This window comes from Vombatus ursinus, unplaced genomic scaffold, assembly GCF_900497805.2.
Source record: "Vombatus ursinus unplaced genomic scaffold, bare-nosed wombat genome assembly UNPS02011334.1, whole genome shotgun sequence".
Lineage (NCBI taxonomy): Eukaryota > Metazoa > Chordata > Mammalia > Diprotodontia > Vombatidae > Vombatus > Vombatus ursinus.
Genome location: NW_020951112.1, coordinates 2,069,748 through 2,086,939, shown reverse-complemented (window position 1 = coordinate 2,086,939; position 17,192 = coordinate 2,069,748). Strand labels below are relative to the sequence as shown.

The 17,192-nt window shown below is 40.8% G+C and overlaps 1 protein-coding gene across 1 annotated transcript in view; it reads left to right on the top strand.

The window, feature by feature from the left end:
• Nucleotides 1–17,192, top strand: part of MYBPC1 (myosin binding protein C, slow type) — a 73,260-nt gene that overhangs the window by 12,914 nt on the left and 43,154 nt on the right. The window contains exons 6-10 of the mRNA XM_027855798.1: nucleotides 1,899–2,047; nucleotides 2,918–3,035; nucleotides 5,922–5,973; nucleotides 15,085–15,251; nucleotides 16,395–16,527. Coding sequence (XP_027711599.1) covers nucleotides 1,899–2,047; nucleotides 2,918–3,035; nucleotides 5,922–5,973; nucleotides 15,085–15,251; nucleotides 16,395–16,527 — 619 coding nt within the window. The remainder of the gene's footprint in view (nucleotides 1–1,898; nucleotides 2,048–2,917; nucleotides 3,036–5,921; nucleotides 5,974–15,084; nucleotides 15,252–16,394; nucleotides 16,528–17,192) is intronic.

Genomic DNA, 17,192 nt, shown 5'->3' with positions numbered 1-17,192 from the left:
GTGCCTGGCACATAGTAAGTCCTTAATACAGGCCTTCCCTACCTGTCTATGATCTATCTCACTATTTATCTGTCTGTCTGTCCATATGATCTATGGATCTATCTATACCTCTGTCTGTCATTCTATCATTCCATCTATCTACATGTCATTCCATCCATCATATATCTACATATTGTTCTATTTGTCTATCATTCTATCTACCTAGACATATATATGTGTGTGTATATATATGTATAATTTCATCTGTCCATCATTCTGTCTGTCTAGCTCGCTAGTTATCTTAACAATGCAGAAACTGATGACCTTCCACTGTCATGATGTTTTACTTTTTTTTTTTGGCTAGGCGGGGTTAAGTGACTTGCCCAGGGTCACACAGCTAGTCAGTATTATGTGTTTGAGGTCGGATTTGAACTCAGGTCCTCTTGACTCCAGGGTTGGTCAGTTCTCTATCCACTGTGCCACTTAGCTGCCCCGGATGTTTTACATTTCACAGGTGTGGTGAATATATGCACACAGACCAGTGCTGTGTAGGGTCTGTTAGGCAGCTAGGTAGGTTGACTGTCCATTCTGTCAATACCTCAGTGAATCATCTGGGGCCTCACCGACGTGGCCATTCTCTCCGTCTGGGCAGAACAGAGCCCATCTGTATTATTTTATCCCGTGCAATTAGTATCTCTGGCTACGGGACCAGCCCACTTCTCTTTCTTATTATATGCTTCCTCAATAACTTCCCTTCCACCACTCCTTGGACAAAGAACATCCCTGGCACTGAAGCTGACTTGAGCCCCTCCTGTATCCCTCCTATGCCTATTGGGTCACTGGCAACTTTGCTTTTTCAGAGGTGGTTGTATTCCAAGATTCACAAGCATCCAGCATTACTGGGAGAATATTTGTGATTTTTTTTAAAAGGTTAATTATATTACTAAAATATGTAAAGATTTGAATGTTTTTGAAGGTAGAATAGAAGGTGTAGAGAGCATTCCATAGAGACAGCTTGGTACTGTGAATGGAGAGCTGACATTGGAGCCAGGAATGCTTAGTGCTCAGACCTCACCTCTGACAGAGATTGATTACGTGACCCTGGTCCAGTCCCCTCCACTCTCGGGTCTCTGGGCCATTCTCTAAGGCTAGAAGGTACAGAGAAGCTGGTGACCTGCATGGGCAGAGGGATTTTCCTCACCCAAGAGATCCCTATACCAATGAATTCACAGGCTGAGCCTCAACCCTCTCCTGTTGAGCCGTGTGACAAAGCCTAGCCTTTGTAATGTGAATCTGAATTCTGGGAGAATAGTTCAATAGTTAAACAGCAGCAAGTTTTAGGTTTCCACCAGTAGGTCCCAGTTCCTTGTCCAGCCATGTAGATAGTCTGTGGTCACTTAATTGGTACATTTGGCAGTACTCTTTCAGCCACAGTCTCTGACTTGTAGAATTGAATATTTTATTTGTAGTTCTAAGGCAGCTTGGTGGCACAGTGAAGAGAGTGCTGAACCTGGAGAAAGGAAGACCGGAGTTCAAATCCAGGTTCAAATACTACTAGTTGTGTGACCATGGAAAAGTCACTTAACCTCTGTATGCCTCTCTTTCCTTATCTGTAAAATGGGGATAATAATAGCACCTACCTCACAAGGTTTTTGTGAAGATAAAATTATATATTTGTAAAACACTTTGCAAATCTTAAAGTGCTATATAAATGCTAACAATCGTTGTTAGTAGTATTAGTATTGTTCTAAAATTTATGTAGGGAATAAAGCATTTTCATTAACTTTTCAGGTTTGGCAGAATTGTTTGGGTCATTCTTTGTAGCCGGTAATGAAATAATTGTTTGTAGCTGATAGTGAAACAAAAAAATATACATTTTTTTAACCAAAGTTGGAATTGTATGTGGTTTTTTTTTTTAGGTGAAAATATTACCTTTTTAGCCAAAGTTGAAGCCAAAGATCTTCTTCGAAAACCCACCGTCAAATGGTTCAAAGGAAAATGGATGGACTTGGCCAGCAAAGCTGGGAAACATCTTCAGCTGAAGGAAACCTTTGAAAGGCAAACGAGGGTATGGTCCTGACCTCAAAGCATATTTGCTCATTGTCTTTGCCTGCTGAGATGACTTTCCCTAGAGCTGTGAGTAGCCCCAGGGAACTGGGCCTTTGCGCAGAAAGCAGCATGGTGGGGAGGGGTCATGCCCAGCCCCAGCTCCAGGACCAGCAGTGAGGGCAGCCTATTAGCCTCCCCAGCAGTCTCCCACGGGCTTCCTGCTTTCTCATCTGAGGCTGATCTGGATACTGGATTTCCTGGTTATTGTTCATGATGTCTTCTGAAAGAGAAAGGTAACGCAGTGCTTGTCCAGCTGGGACTGTTGCACTTAGTGAAGGGTTCCATTCCATTGCTGTCCTATATGATACACTCCATTTTTGTAGGTCCCCTTGTCCTTCTCAAAGCCAAGATACTTTCTAAGAACTGGATCATAGATAGAAGGGAAAATGAGGCCCTCGAGTCCGACACCCTTATTTTACCCCTCCCCCCCATAAGCTTATAGATGTGGAAACTGAGGCCCAGGAGCATAAGTCATCTCCTTAAGATCACACAGATATGGAGTGATAGGATCACAGATCTCTACCTGGAAGGGTCCTCAGAAGCAATTGAGTCCAAGCCTATAATTCTACAGGTGAGGAAGCTGAGCCCCAGGGAAGTTATTTGGTTTGCCAAGGTCACACAGGTAACCTGCATCAAATGCGGCATTTGAACTCTCTTCCTCCGGCTCCAGAGCCAGGTGCCCTTTCCACTGTACCAATGACGAGTCATGAGGATGGCCGTGCACTTGTATTCAGTAGTCAAATAGTTAGCTTCCAATACATGACCGTTGTGATTTTTAGCTTTGTACTCGTAAGACGGGTGTGAATTATGCCAACCCATCTTTTTTCAGATGTACACATTTGAGATGCAGATCATCAAAGCCAAGGAGAACTATGCTGGAAACTACAGGTGTGAAGTGTCCTACAAGGACAAATTCGACACCTGTTCCTTTGACCTCGAAGTACTCGGTAAGGTCCTGCTGCTATTGGGATCTCCCTGGTTCTTTGCAAGGGATACCAAGCTGTAGCTGGCTAGGAAAGGAATTCCTTTATAAAATATTAATTTATGCCTCTGACTGCAATGAATTTAACAAGGCCTCTGAATATCATGGACTAATCTGAAAGTGAATTGATAACCATCAATTCCTGTGGCTTAAACATAGGACTGGAACGAGGGTAGGCCTCCTAGGGTGTTTCTGCTAGGTGCTGAAATTCAGAGGAAATTGGCAGCCCTTGCAATCCATTGGTGAAAAAGAAACTGAGCTGAGCACCTCACTAGCTAAAGTAATTAGTTAAAATAGGAAACTAACCAGTAGCTTCTTCCTCCTAGCTGCTATACCTTAGATAAGTCCTTCCTAACCTCCCTCTGCCCGTTGTTTCCTAGAATCTTTGCCCATGGGGACCCTTGTTCCAGGGTCTCTTGCCACTGACAACTGAATTTGTCTTTAAAGGTTGACTTGAGGACCATTTTTTGTTACTTGCCCAAGATATAAAAATGTTAGTTCTAATTTTGCTTTGAGAAATTACTCATCTCATTCCTTTAAGGAGCCAGCCAGAGGGCATCAAACTTAGTAATGTTGTGCTTGCTATTGCCCAGAAGATTGATTGAGTCTGATTCCTTTTGGGGGTGGAATATTGGTCAAGACTGGAAGGTCATCCAGGGTATCCTTCATACCTCTGGGAAGGGAGACTTACTTGGCCCAGGCTGGAATTGCTTATAGACAATAGATTTTGAAGTGAAATTAGTGGGAGAAGGTATACTTGAATACTACACAGATGCACAATTTTATTAGTGGGAAGACTTTTCCACTAAAGCAGATTGCAGCCTAACGATGCCTCAGGAGATGGTATTCATAAGATACTATAGCTTTTTAAAAATCATTCTCTGGTGTCCAGCCTTCTGGTGATGACCCTTGCCAATTTTCCCGGTCTAGTCCTTGGATGACAGACTTCAAGTCTATACCTGGGTTCATAACAGAAGCCTTCCCAGCTTAGTAGAAACTGTCTGAGCTTTTTAATCATCTCGGTTAGCCTCTGAGAACCCAGATTACCTCCCCTCCCATGATGAGGCCCCAGAGTAGGCCTTTAGTAGAAGAAATGAGACAGGGACTAAGAATATAAAGGCTATTTTTAAAAATTATACAGACAAGAAAGAACGTGTGAAACCTCATCCAGCAGCAATTTGTGTGAAAAAGTCCTTATTAACTACAAAACTTTGTTATCAACCAATAATGTGATGTGTAACAGATCTTTCCTGCACCATCAAAAGAACTGTGGTAAATCTTGAGCCACACTAGTAGGAGTTCAAAGTCCAGAACGTGGGAGGTAATAATCTCATGGCAGCCTCAGCTTGTTGGAACATAGCGAAAGGACCACACACAGCTTGAGGACCATCTTGACAAACTGGAGCGTGTCTAGAAGAGCATGACCAGAATGGTGAAGGTTCTGGATCCTATGTCTCATAAAGAATAAAGACAATGTGGGATAGTGGGAAGAATTCTGAAGTTACAGTCAGGAAATCTGGGTTCAGATTTCAAAATCACTTTACCTTCTAGAGCCTTGGCTTCCCAGTCTACAAGATGGAAAGTCAAGTCAACAAGCAAGCATGTATTAAGCACTTCCCATGTGCTGGGTGGTGAGCTAAGGACTAGGGATACAAAGAAAGACAAAAACATTAACCTTCCTGTGAGAAGCTCACATGCTTATGGGAGTGGGAGTCAGCATGCAAACAACGAGGTACTTCCAGGAGTAGAGGAAAGGAAATATGAAAGGGGGGATGGGGAAGGGCCTCTTGGAGTGGGTGAGAATCCCAATAATGCTTGTAGTTCCCCACTCACAGGATTGTTGAGGAAAATGCTTTGTAAACCTTTTACAAAAGTGAATTATAAGAGGGATAGTTAAAGAAACTGGTTGTATTTCAACTCAAAGAAGATAAGCCACACATAAAATTCTAGAGCTGTCGTTCTTCAGGTCTTTAAAGGTCATCCAGTCCAGGCCTTTCCATTTTGCAGCCCAGAGAGACTTGCCTATTTTCCTACAACTCTTAAGTGAAGAGCCCAGGTCTGGGATTCATGTCTTCTGACCCCAAACCCAGTGATCTATCCCCCGTACCATCCTGCCTGGAAGCCCAAAGGGTAGCACAGTCTTGCATCCATTGGGTTGCTCTTCATTTTGTATCCAAAGGACCATACTAAGACCAAGGGGTGGAAACTTAGATAATCACTTACCTTGAAGTATGCCTTAGGATTCAAACTACTTTCCTGTACTTTCTCATACAGTCCGTAAAACGATGCTGTTCTATCCATTTTATAGACGAGGCAAGGGAGACCCAGAGAGATGAACTGGTTTTTCCCAACTGAGGTCACGCGGCTGGTAAGCGTCAGAGGCAGGAGTAAGCTTATTTCATCCCCACATTCAAGGGGGAAGAGTTAGGTTCAGCCTAAGAAAGGCCTTCTTACCAGTCAAAGCTCCCCGCCAGTGGCAAAGGGGGCCTCAGTAGAGAAGGAGCTCCTTGTCACCGGAGTTTTCAAGAACAAGCTTGACTTCCCTGTCAGGAAGGATGCAGAATGGATTTTCACACTGTTTGGGAGGTTGAACAAGATAGAGACAGGAGAACCACAGGATCATAGATTCGGAACAAGAAAGAGGCGCAGCTGGGTGAGGAGACCGAGGGCCGGAGACATCCAGTGATGTCCGCGGGGTTACGCACGGGTGGAATCTGAACCCAGGTCCTCTGAGTCCGCTGCACCCACCTGCGTCACCTCTGCCCTAGCTCCACCTCAGCTGGAGCACTGATCTCACCCAAGGCCCTCGTCTTCATGGCCATTAACTTTGTTGTTTTCCTTTCTTTTAAAGAATCTACTGAAACCACTCCAAACATCGATATCAGATCTGCTTTCAAAAGAAGGTAACTTCGCATGGGCGTCTTGGGAACGCATAGGACTCCTGTAATAACATTGGATAGGAGAAGAGCCCATGTGTCCCTCTCCTCCTCTCTCTGTATCCCATTGTTAGGACTGCAGTCGCTGACAGGCTCACACCTCCCATGTGTTCCAGGCTAGACCAACTAGAGGCCTAGCGATGGGATTGGCCTTGGGGTGGGCTGGAGGGCCATGCCAAATTTAATGTACGATCAGTCTGAGGATGAACTTGCTCCAGTCAAGCCCACATTTTCCCAAGGGTCACTTTGGTCTTCGAAAGATATAGAGTTTTTCTTCCTGAAACAGATTTGTTTTTCTCAGGCTATGTGTAGACAGTGAGCACGCGCGCACACACACACACACATACACACACATACATACACATGCCCATTTAAAAATTTTAAAAGGATGCTCCCCTCCATAGTGCCTCTAGCCATCACGTAGAGAATGAAAACATCTTTCCTTCTTTTTTTTTTTTTGAAGTCTCCTCACCTTAGCTTAGTGACAGGGTAGAGACTTAGTCTGCCTAAGAGCTGTTCCAGCACTGTAAGCAGAGCTGGCATTTACATAACTCTTCAAGGTTTGCAAAATGCTTTACATACATTATCCCATTCAACCTTCACAACAACCCCCCCCCCCCCGCCATGAGGCAGGTGCTATTATGCCCATTTTTCAATTGAGAAAACTGAGGCACAGATAGGTTAAGAGACTTGTCCAGGGTGATACAGCTTCTGAGTATCTGAGGTAGTATTTAAATCTAGGTTCCCCTGACTCCAAGGTGAGCTCTCTTTCCACTACCTCACTATCTTCCAGTAACTGGGAGATCCCTAGACTGAAGAACTTTAAGAAACTTTCTTTTTTATCTTTTTTCTATCTCCCTAGGCTCAGGAGCTATTAGATTGGATTGTAGATGAAATTGCCTTTAATACCCCTCAACATCCCTAGATATGAAGTGCACCGTTTGTAGAACATTGGTTAAGTCCATTGTTTATAGTTACAGTACCTTCAAGCTCCTCTGGGACATCTTTGGGACAAATTTACTCCTGGTCCAATATTAGAGAAGATCCTTATTATGTAAGCCAAAATGTCTCCTACTAGTCATGTTGAATCAATTGTGTAGACAAGCAGCTTCTGAGAGACAGCCAGGGGCAGTTGGGTGCCTACCTAGTGGGCTGTCAGCTCAGTGACCATTTTTGTCCTTTTCTAGGGAGCAGCGACATGAGTGTTAGTGACCTGCTGTGCTCCTAGAGATACTGTCTAGTCTTGTCTAGTTAGTTGACATCATGGGAATTTCCCCAGGCTGCTTTGGGAAGGCTAAATCCCTGCCAAGTTGGGGTCAAATAATCCTGTGCCAGTGGGAAAATGATTGTCTTTTAGCCATGCCTTCTTGCCTTCAAGGACTTTCCTTCAAAAATAGCCTAGTTACATAAGCAAATCTAAGAAGCCAGTATATAAAAAAATGTATTTGGAGTCATGCATAAAGTATGGGCCAGGGTTTGGCTTATAAGGTTTAGAAATGTGTTTCTTTATTCCTTTTAAAGTCCATATATTATTTCCTTTACATGGCATAAGATAGGTAATACAAAAGACTTGCCATCTATGTTGCTTTTCATCTGAAGACTACAGAGCCTTCAACGCATTTAACAAACTCTCAACTTGTGTATCAAAAAGCCCCTTGTCCCAACATGTGGCCTGCCATAGAAATTGGCATCATTTAAATATTTCATTGCCCCAATTAGAGTACTGAATGGCAGAAAAAAACTAGTCTGACAAAACATAGACACCTAATATGATTTTGGCAAATAGAGAAGGGATGGATAATAATCTGGTCAGAATAGATGGATTAGAAAGGAGCTTAAATAGTCTGCAGAAGAAACTTACACCACAAATAGCCCTGCCCCTTACTGCCATTCCTTGACTGATGGAAGTTAATTTGATGTGGTACTAACTCTTTAATCAGGTTAAACGTTTTGCCCAATGTAGCATTTGTATTTTATTCATTAAATCTAAAAAAGGTTATCTTGAATTAGAATCTTTATTTCAAAGCAATGAAAGAAACTATGATTAGATGGCTTTTTTTGTTTTAAGCATTATTGCCCTTCTACTGTCTTAATCAGTGAAAATATAAATGTTTGTTTAATTAATGAACCAACAAATGAAATAATATTTATTATTTCCTAATAACCCTATAGGCAACTTTCTTTTTCCCTTTTGGAAAAGTGACATTGGAACACTTCAAGTCCTGGTACCCTCCCTGTCTCTAACCACAATTTTTGAGCGGGGCATTGCAGATATTTGCCTCAAAAAGTAGCTTGTATTCTGAACAGGTTTATTCCATAAGGAAGAGAAAAAACCCAATATACAAATTTATGTTCTTGGAAATATAGAAATGTGCATACCTCAGAAGGGCCTCTGCTTACTCCAAATGTTTGCTATTAATTTAAAATAAAATTTTTGGATACGTATTTTTTCCTTGAACCGTTATAACTTGTGTATTGTATGCACATTGTTTTTTTTAACCCCACAGACGCTTTCTTAGAAAACTATAGATAACATTTGTAAACAGCAGGAAACAAAACCTCCATTTAAAATTTTAAACATGTAAGTAAATGGTACCATTTTGATGTCAATTCTTTAGCTTCTGCTCAGTCTCAGTTAAATCTCTAGCCAAAAAGGTGACTGCATGCCAAATCTAAGATGCATTCTTCTATAGCCGATGATTTACCAAATCAATAGTTTAAGCTTCTTTGACAATTCAATGAAGCCCAAAGAAACTGTTTCTTTACAGGCTTAAAAAAAAGAAAAAAACTTGAGTAAATATTGCTGCTGCAGCCAAAAAATGAATTAATTCCCCTTAAAACCAAAAGGAATGCATCTTTAAATAAGCTACCCTCTATCTCCACCTTGGAAGCATACATAATGTTGGATTTTTTTTTTCTTTTGAACACGTCATCTGAGTCATCTACTCATTGACGCCACCAGAGAAACTTGGGCTATGAGGCTTCCTTCTATGTATTTAACATTGGGTATTCTTTAGAACAAAGCCAATCTCTGTCCACCTGCATGACAGAGATCACCAAAGTCCTTTGTCTAGACCTCAAAGTTGCAAAAACAAAGTACTTTCTGTTGGTTGGCTTGAATGCATTTGTGTTACTCAATTATAACACAAATCTACGCAACTTGATATATATGCAATCTACGGAATATGGGTACTTTGCTGGGTCTGTGATCTCATCGATGTGAACACTACTTCCCATGATGCAAATCACAGAAACTCTTCTGAAACTGGAGCGTAACACAAGTCCTTGTGTTGACTTTTCCACAAGAGTACCTGCTAGAAATGGAAACTGTCCCTTGTGTGAAAAAGAATACAAGTTTGTGTTGGTTTTAGTCCTGTTCCTGGTGTGCCAAAAAAAAAAAAAATTGCATATAAGTTCTCTCTAGAGTGTTTGCGATGGATGGTGGTCCTTGTCTCAGTGAGTAAACACTGGTTTGCTTTTCTTTTATTAACAACAGCGGTGAAGGACAAGAGGATGCAGGAGAACTTGACTTTAGTGGTCTCCTGAAACGTAGGTGAGAACCAATGGCGAAGTGAGGGGCTGTGTGCTGGAAACCATTAGCTTCGTGCACAGAAAAGTCAAGTTTAAAATGAATGGTCTTTCTTCCTAACACGTTTTGCTTGGAGAGTATAACAGCATCAACTAAGAAAATAGAGAAAGGAAAGACTTGCCTATTCATTTGAAAGATTTTAGTAAATGCTTTAAATGTTCAAAAATCTTTTGAAAAATTCATCTGTGAAACTTCACATTTTAACTGTCTGGGGATGGGGAGATGTGAAAATTGAGACTGGTGTAGACAGATGTCTGCTATGCACCACACAAACCTTTAAGATGAGCCACTGACTGATGCAGACTAGAAATTTACTTGTAGAAAATCTACTACCTCTGGCTAATTATCAAACACAGAGAGCTAACTCAGTACCTTGCGTTTGATAAAAAGCTCAACTCAACTGGATTTCTAAGATTTTACTAGCATCTCTTGTTTCTCTTGTGTTGCATCATTTTCGAGATGCTTTACGGAGGTCACCTTCTTTGGTTCTCATCGCAGCCCTAGGAAGTAGGCAAGACAATTGGAGCTTTCATCCTTGCACTGCTGAGACAGCAAAGGTTCAGAGAGGGACTCATGTAACATCACACAGCTGGACAGGGCGGAATCCTAGATCTCTAGACTCCTAATCTGGTGCTCTTTTCAGGACCCTGCCTTCGCCACAGGATCAAATATCATGGTCATGGTAATACCTTTTGGTCAGATTTGGCAGAAGGTGTACTGCTAAAATACCAGTGTTGGGCATAAAAGGTTCTGGCAGACTTTCATGCCTTACTTTGGATGCATGTCAAGTAGAAAAGAAAGAGTCAGCATATTTCTTACCTACTTGTACAACATTGGCCATTCTGTTAAAACCTTGACAGTTTCAGCATGGACACGATTAGGATCATAGATATGATATGAGACATTTGGTCGAGATATGAGATGTGATGTGAGACATTGGTTGAGACATTTCCCTGTACCAATCAAATCAGAGGTTCAGTTCCTATTCCCTAATATAGTATATAGTACAGGTTTCGGCATTTATTTAATATTTGTAGAATGCTATGCTAGGTAATATGAGGAATACTAAGAAACCTAAGATATGGTCCCTGCCCTTAGGAAATTATTGATTTCATCCAAGATGTCAAGACAAAAATACATGAAAAAATTAAATAACAGTACAAGATAGCATATGACAAAGTACTAAATAAAGACCGTAAGTTGATTTATGAACAATAAAAAATTTTTAAAAAGTAAACCTGGTCTCACCAGGTATTTGTAGGGACAAAGAAAAGTATTATCAAACTACATGACTATAAGAGATAAGTGAAAAAGAAAAATATTGGACAAGGTAGATAGCCTGTGTCTCCCTTTTTCATTCTCCTCACATCCCTAATTATGACTTTTTTTATTTCATTGACTAGACTGATATTGTCATTTAAGACTATATTCTTTTAACATGCTTTACTAATATCATAATGTATTTCAGTTACTGTTGACTGTAAGTTTTTCTATAGCTTTGTGAATTGCATGCATTTTCATCGTAAGATATGGTTGCCATCTCTACTTCTCTATTAATGTATAAAGTAAAATATCATTAGCATCAATTTAATTTCAACCAAAATTTCTTTAAAATTAAAAGATCTCCAAACTTGGGACTCTTCCAACAACATTTAACAGGACCAATTTTTAGTGTAATTAGATGATGTGGGTCCTCCGTTAAAGTCTGCTCTAAAGGGATAGGACCTATATAAGTGCTCTTTAGTACTTTATACAAAAAAATTAGTTAATGGAACCTCCACCTTATTTACATTTTATGGAGATGGAATTGTTTATATGAGTTCAGTCTAAAAGATGAAATTTGAGGAATCTAGATAAGAAATATTATTATTTTTTCTCTACTCTTGCTTAAAACAACAGAGTAGAGCTAGAACAAATGGGTGGGAATGTCAGAGAGACAAGTTTAAAGCTGATGTAAAGAAAACCTTCCTGACAACCAGACATATCCCCAAGTGGAATGGGCTGCCTTGGTCCGTAGTGAGTTCCCCCTCACTGGAAGTCTTAAGCAAAGGTTACTTGGGTCTGTTGTAGACAGATCCTTTTTCCAGTACAGGTAGGAAAAGATGACTTCTGAGGTCCTTTCTGCCTCCGACAGAAAGTCGGTAAGTAGATATTGTCTCCCAGACGAGCTGAGAAAATGCAGTTAGAGTAGTTGTAAGTGCTGTAGCTAAAAGTAAAAATGATCTGGACTTTGTTCCAGGGTATCAAAATGAAGAAGGAGCTAAAAGCAATGTAGTCCTTTGGTAGCTCACAAATAACGGAGCTTAATCCTTAGCTAGCAAGAAAAAAAAAACATTTCAAATAGGAAGCCACCAGAAGGCTGCTTCCCCCCTTTCCTGGGGTCACAGTCCAGCTGAGTGCCCCCCCAGCTGACCCTTTGCTCTGTTCTCTGCGGCTCACTCTAGAGCTCTGAGTGCAATGGTCAGAAGGCCCTGCTGTTATACTCATGTTCGGTTCAACAACAGCTTAGTGGTGGCTACTATTCCTGATTCCTTGTGACCCTTTAGCAGAACATCAGGAGAAGAAAGGAAAAAGGAAGCAGTTCTTGATATTTACAGCATTTACCAACAGGTCTTAGAGTCTGGGAGTGGGTGGAAAATTGGGAAAGTTGGCTTTAAGAACCCACCCCTTTCTTCATTGTTAAAGACACAATCAGGAAAATCAATCAGGATTGATTTTCAAGAATCAGGATCATCAGAAATCAGGAAGATCAAAAAATCACAGAATATAAAAACTGGAAGGGTCCTCAGAGATCATCTAATCCAAGGATTCTTAACCTTTTTTGTGCCGTGGAGCCACTGGGCAGTCTTGTGAAGCCTATGGACCCCTCCTCAGAATGTTTTTAAAAACACAAAAGTAGTTATTTTGAAATAGTTGTCAGATTTTTTTTTTAATTCATGGACCCCAGTATAGGAACTTCTGACCTAGACCAACCTCCCTACTTTATAGATGAGAAAACTGAGACCCCCGAAGGGCAAGCTGTCTCCCCAGAGCACCCCACTGAGTTCAGCATTATTGAATTTGACATTGACACCTTAGCTTCTTTTCACACACAGCAGAATGGCTTCTTAAATGTACGGATATAGATATAGATATATATATTTTAAAAAAACCAAGTCCAACTATATACATAGGCTTCATGTGACAATGATGGCATGCCGATTTTATGGCAGGCCAGTCCTTATGTGTGGACCCTTAGCATGACTTATCAGAGCAATACGCATTCCTCAAAGTGAAGTAATATTTTAGTGGCACCAATTGCTCGTTTCCAGAGGCCTGTGACATTTTGACTTGGTTCAGGGGAAAAAATAACATATATATCTATATGTCTATGCATGCACATTTTTGGTTGCAATTCTCTAAATCTTTCTGCTGAAAAATTCAGAGGACGTATTTGTGACAAAGGCTGCTTACAGTAGGTTATAGATCTGGGGAATCTTTTGAATGATTACCAATGTCCCAACCTCAAACAATTTTCTCATAAAGCTTTCGGTTTCCCTCAGTTAACAGAGGGGCTGTAACCATTGCTTCAATAAGCTGAATATAAAGGCTCTGGCCTTAGGATATTGCGGACATATTCTGCCATCACCCTGCCCAAGTCATTTCTAGACTTCCAGAAGCAGAGCTGCCCTATTGGGAAATTGTTTATACTAGTAATTTATCTGCCGCATTCTGTTTCGCCAGAGATTTACAGCAGCCTTCTCTCCCTAGTCTACTTGTGAGTGGGCTAAAGCTCTAAGTGGATAGTCAAGCCTACCAGAAAAAAAAGTCCAAGGAGTAGGTAACCCAGCCCCATGTGAATAGAAGTCCCCCTCACCCAACCCCTACTATATTCTAATAGCCCCCAATGCAAGTATCATGGGATACATCTGTAAGAAATCCTGGAAGAAATGTAATTGACATGGCTAATTGTGTAAGAGCATCTATCAGCTTTTACATTGGTTTCCATGCTGCTTTGATTGAATTTCACGTAGGAAGAGTCTCATCCAAACTAACATGATTCACAGTAAGCGTGGTAAAATCTTAAAGTGAAACTAACTGAAGACTAAGCAGCGTACAAAGTCACTTAAGGAACATTCAGCTGTTTGCTCAAAGATGTGTTTCATCTTGAGCCAAGGTGTCAATGTTGGTGGTCTCTATAAGTGGGTAGGTTGTAGACGTCCCATCCCAAAGTTGAAGGCCTTCTGTAATCGGTGACCAAAGGTTCATCAGAACCTTCTGGTCTTTCATCACTCATGTGTCCACGTCAAAAAGTCACTTTCATAGTCAGCCATGGAACTCCAAGAGTTCACTGGCCATGATGGAAACAGAAAGTTTAAACTATCCCTCTCTTACGTTCTTTGCCAAAATGCTCATCCTTTTTAGGGACATCCATTTTCCAGAGCACATTGGTATCTCTAATAAAAATCAAACACACCAAAATTTTAGTGTAGCGATTAGGGCAACAATCTAAAATGGTTGATATGTAGAAACCCAGCTTGGCAAAAATAAACTTTGATATTTTAGTGGCACTTCAATACCAAAAGTGGGCACCCTCTCCAACCCTGCCCATCCAATGCTTCTCTTTTCAATGCGCTTCCATTAGTTCACCACAGGGGTCTACCCAATGTTTTGGGAACTGTCTTCTGGATCTCTTAACATTATATGGAGAATAGAAGAACAGATGGGCTGTCCATAATTCCTCAAAATAATCACTTATTTAATTTTTTAAACTTGATTTTATCAAATAAGTGGTTTTAAAACCAACACTTTTATAAATCAATATTTGTAAATACTATATATGCGCACATACACTTACATATGGTAGGGACTAGCCCTTAGATTTCACTGTAGAGCCTTCGAGGCTCTAAGAGGACACTAAGAGACTAAGTGATTTGCCCAGTCACCCAGTCAGCTTGTGTCAGATACAAGCCTTGAATCCTGGTCTTCCTGACTGAGACTACTTCTCTAGCCGCTATACCACACCATTTTTCATGCATAGTACTTATTTCTCTTTCTTCTCTGTTAACATCAAAATCTTTGAATATTAAACCCATTTTTAGTGAATTCATTATCCAAATATGAACATTTAAACTCTTCTGGAGTATCACCAAACTCAAGTTCTAACGAGATATTATCAAAGTAACTTTCAAAAATGAGAAGGGAAAAAAAAAAAAACGAGAGTAGAGTATTTGTAAAACAAAAACCATCTCTTGCTATTTCATAAAGGAAACTTTATGACCAGAAAAACTAAAACATTACTTTCAGTAAGTGACTGTGTTTCTATGGACCCGAAAGCTCCCCTAAAATTTAATTCAAAGACAATGAGACCAACTGTGTGCTTTAGTTCCTCAGACCTTCAGTGGGAATTTTGGTATCCGATTTGTCCATGCTCATCTCGGTCTGTCCCTTCTTGAAAAGGCAGTGTAGCTACTCTACCCCGGATGGCTAACGCCCTTTGCCTTTGGTAGGGAAATCAAGCAACAGGAAGAGGAGCCAGAAATAGATGTGTGGGAGCTTCTGAAGAATGCCAATCCCAGTGAATACGAGAAGATTGCCTTTCAGTATGGTATCACTGATCTGAGAGGCATGCTCAAGCGTCTGAAGCGCATGAGGAGGGTTGAGAAGAAAAGCGCAGGTATGTAGAAAGTGGAAATTTTTTTTTAAAACCTCAGTGTTGTTTGGATTTTTTTTTTTGTTAAAATTAAAAGGTTAAGCCAAGTAGCCAGATACAAGTGAGATGTGGAGCTGATGGAGGAGAGGGGAGAGGTAGAAATTAACACTGAAACTGATCCTTAACTCCTAGAGGTGTCGTAGCAGTGTTTTCCTATGATTTTCCAAGGTTGCTCGGGTACAATTTTTGCCCTGTTGATGCAGAGTTTACTTTGAGAATTTGGAGTCACAACCATAAATGCCATTCCAATTATGCTTTAAGAAGAAGGTCATGGGAATAGCATTTATATATGCTACGCCAGCATGTTTCAATGGAAAGAACCCTGGCCAGGGAGTCAGAGGCCACAGGTTCTAATCTCACCTCTTATGCTTACTACCTGTGTGACCTCAGGGAAATCATTTGACCTCTTATGGCCCCAGTTTTCTCCTTTGGAAAATCAGAGGTTTGGATTAGATGATCTCTGAGCTCCCTTCCAACCTGAGATCTATGATCTGGTTCCAAATGAAGTTCAGAGGATAATTTGCCCAGAATCACACAGCTAATAAGAGTCAGAGGCAGGATTTGAACCCAGGTTTTTCTGACTAGCCCTCTATAGACCATGTTGATAGAATTCATCTCCATGTGAGACTCTCAAAAATGGCATTTGTTGTGTAGAAAGTGCAAAATCATGTCAATCGTATAAGAAGGGATTACGCTGAAAGAATAAATGTTTCCTCTCATTTGAGCCCCTTTTGAATGTTTACATTTCTGGTACTCTCACTCTGGGAGACACCAGCAAATTTTCTAAGCAATGTCTCAAGGTCATTGAGAAGACAGTTTCTTTCCTTATTTTACCTTTTTTTAAAAAAGTATATTGTTTCTTTTTCAAGCCTCAGTTTTGCAAAGTGTGTCTATTTTGCATACACAAATAGACATGGAACCTAAAAGCTTGTTTTGAGGTTTGACAATTGAGTGTGGAGGATACAAACACAAATTGTCCTCTGGTGAGCCTGTTTGCGGGCACTCTCATTGTTAGTGAATCTATATATTTTTCCTATTTAAATTCTTGGTCCTCACATTTATTTTTTTCTGTTTCTAATAATCCTCTTTTTTTCCTTTCTCTTCTAGCTTTTTCCAAAATTCTTGATCCTGCCTACCAGGTAGACAAAGGTGGTAAAGTCAGATTTGTGGTGGAACTGGCAGACCCAAAGTTAGAAGTGAAATGGTACAAAAATGGACAAGAAATACGACCCAGTACAAAGTAAGTGCTGAATTAACGAATGCTGATGAGATCTTGGATTTAGAGCTGGGGGCGGGACAGGGGGGGACCTCCGAGGACATTTTGCAGATGAGGAGACTGAGGTGAAGAGGTTTGAAGTCCCTTGCTTGAGTTTCCCCACGCTATAAGTGACAGAGCTATGATCTGAACGCTGGTCCCTGTGTGGTGCTACTTGTAAATGAAATAATAATTTGACCTTACATTGCTTCATGTTTTGGTGGGCAGACATTTGTTTGTTGTGATCGCCAAAAGTTACAATGAAAAAATGGAAACTTGATCCCAGCATTTGGGCACATTCGGAATTATGGTGTTGTGTTGATGAAACATGCAGATACAGACTGCAGTTCTCACTCTTGGGCCTCCTGCTTTACATAAGACTGATCTGCCTTCACAGCGCCATAATCCACTTCTAACAGTCTGATTCTTAAATTGATGGACTTAGGCATGTTATGTAAGAAAAGGCATCTTGGTGTATTGGGTCAGCCTTACAGTCTGCAAGACCTGGGTTCAAGCCCTGCCTCTGACGAAGGCTGTGTGACCCTGGGCAAGTCACTCAACCTCCCAGTGCCCCAAGTGCTGACTTCTCTGAGACTATCACTGGCAGAGAAGAAAATCAAAGGGTGTTCTCTATGCCAGTAAAATTTCAT